Below are 2,186 nucleotides of genomic sequence, written 5' to 3' on the forward strand. Positions count from 1 at the left end.
TGCAGCCCTGCTCGAGCAGGGTCACCAATAGTGACAATAAAGGCAAGTGACACCATGCATGGCAGTCCTGTGGCACGCTCCATGTCCCCAGCACCGCCTCAATCTCCTCCCACCAGCGCTGAGGCAGGCACTGGGGTCTCCTCAGAGCAGAGGAACGAGGCTCCTGCCCCACCAGAGCCCTGCCAGGGTTAGCTCGTGGTGACAGTGACATGCCTGGCACTGCCATCTGCCAGCAGAGCAGTGTCCCTCAGGAGCCCCTCAGGAGCCCCTCAGGAATGGGCAGCACAGACACGCTCACACCACCGGCTCCTTTTACTCCAAGCAAGTCCATGGCCCAGCAGGAACCCAGTGCAGTGCTGAGCCATGCAGTGTGGAGCTGTGGGGCTCAGCAGTGACACAGGGACACCAGGACAATGTCCCCCTGGGGTGCCAGGGGCTCAGCCCGGCCCGGCCCGGGCGCGCTCCCGCTCCAGCTGTTTGCGCCTCTGGATGTCCCGGTAGGCGCGGATGACGCGGGCTCGCTCCTCCTCCAGGATGCGCCGGCGAGCCATCGACACCACCGGGGACACTGGGGACACCGGGGACGCCCGGTTCTGGCCCAGGCGAGGCGTCAGGAGGAGCTGCTTCCGTCCAGCCCGCAGGGACAGGGGGGGGGGGAAGGGTGAGACACCGGGACTGCGCTCCAAGGAGCCATCACCGGCTCGCTGAGGCCACCACTGCCCTCCCAGGTACCTAGGGGGTGGGTGGCACTGTCCCCAGAGCTCACCTGCTCAGCAGGACCCCGTCCCCTGGGCCGGGAGGTGATGGTGGGGGGCTGTGTCACCACCTCTCCGAAGGGCACCGTGTCTGCAAGGGAACGAGGGTCAGTGAGAGAGCCTCGGGGTGCCCAGCCCAGCTCCCCCACGTGCTGCCCCCCGGGGCTGGGGTCACCTCAGCCACCCCACTCCATTCCCACCTTGCATCAGGCTCTTCTCCAGCATGGCCTCCTTCTTCTCCTCCTTCTTCTTCCGAGCTTTTTCCAGCTTCCTTTTCTGAAACCTGAAGAGCCACATTACAACTGGGGCTCAGGGATGGATAGACAGGGAGCAAGCAGTGAGTCCCCACCCCACAGCCCCCCAAATCCCACAGCTTTTCCCCCAGGAGCGTGAAGCAGGCTCGTGGCTCTGTTCCCAGAGATCCATCCCCATGGAAAGGGCACCCACTGCCCTCCACCTGCACCCCCAGACCTGGGCAAGGGGACATGCCACAGGCATGGGCTGGCCCCATCTGGCTCACACAGCCTTGCTCTCACTCTTTTTTCCTTTTGGACTTCTCTGGAGCCGTGGCCTCCTTCTCAGGCTCCCTCTGGGGCTGGTTCTCCGCGAGGAAGAGCACGCGCTGCACCTCCTGCTCCATGCGGCAGATGTAGGAGCGCTCTGACTCCCCCCTGCCCCTCCTGAACCTGGGCACGGGGATGTCCCCCGGGGCCTTGGGGCTCTGGCACTTCTGCTGCTGCTGCTTCTTCTTCTCTAGGAGAGACAGGTGACATTTCTGCAGCGGTGACACCATGGGGTCCCTCCGGCCGGCACAGCGCGGGTGGGACATCACCAGAGAGAGGGGGATGTCCCATGGCAGGATCCAGCCGTGCCGTGGGCTCCTGGGCCACCTGCCGGGGCCACCTGCGTGTCCCACCTGCCACCTGCCTCCTCCCGGGGTCCGGGCGCTTCAGGGCCTCGCGGCTCCGCATGAGCTCCCGCAGGCGGAACGGGATCTCCTGCTCGTCAGGGTGTTTGGGCTTCATGTTGTCCTTCTTCTCCTTCCTGGGGAAAACGAGCACAGGGAGAGAGCTCCAGGGTAGCACCGGGACCTGGAGGCTGGGACACCGGGACACCGGCACCGGGACACCGGGACCCAGGCACCGGGACACCGGGACCCAGGCACCGGGACACCGGGACCCGGACACCGGGACACCAGGATCCATGTACGGAAGGATGCTGGGATTTGAGCACGGTGGGAAAATGAGACTCAGGCACGGCAGGACACCGGGACTCGGGCACGGGCAGACACCGGGACCCGGGCAAGGCAGAGATCAGGACGCAGACGCCGAGAACAGGATCCCCGCCATGGCCCACCCGAGACCCCGCGTGGGTCCAGCTCCCAAGCCGGGAGCGATCCCGACTGGATCCCGCGGGCACTCACCTGCTGCG

At 66.0% G+C, this 2,186-nt stretch overlaps 1 protein-coding gene across 1 annotated transcript; it reads right to left on the reverse strand.

Moving 5' to 3' along the window:
• Positions 1 to 294: 294 nt before the first annotated feature.
• Positions 295 to 1,796, reverse strand: CCDC137 (coiled-coil domain containing 137). Its single transcript, XM_031064862.1, has 5 exons — positions 1,672 to 1,796; positions 1,292 to 1,508; positions 956 to 1,038; positions 767 to 846; positions 295 to 635 (listed from the first exon to the last, which is right to left on the reverse strand). The coding sequence occupies exons 1-5, from the start codon at positions 1,778 to 1,780 to the stop codon at positions 438 to 440; spliced, it is 687 nt and encodes a 228-aa protein (XP_030920722.1). The 5' UTR covers positions 1,781 to 1,796; the 3' UTR covers positions 295 to 437.
• Positions 1,797 to 2,186: the final 390 nt, after the last annotated feature.

This window comes from Geospiza fortis, unplaced genomic scaffold (assembly GCF_000277835.1).
Source record: "Geospiza fortis unplaced genomic scaffold, GeoFor_1.0 scaffold135, whole genome shotgun sequence".
Lineage (NCBI taxonomy): Eukaryota > Metazoa > Chordata > Aves > Passeriformes > Thraupidae > Geospiza > Geospiza fortis.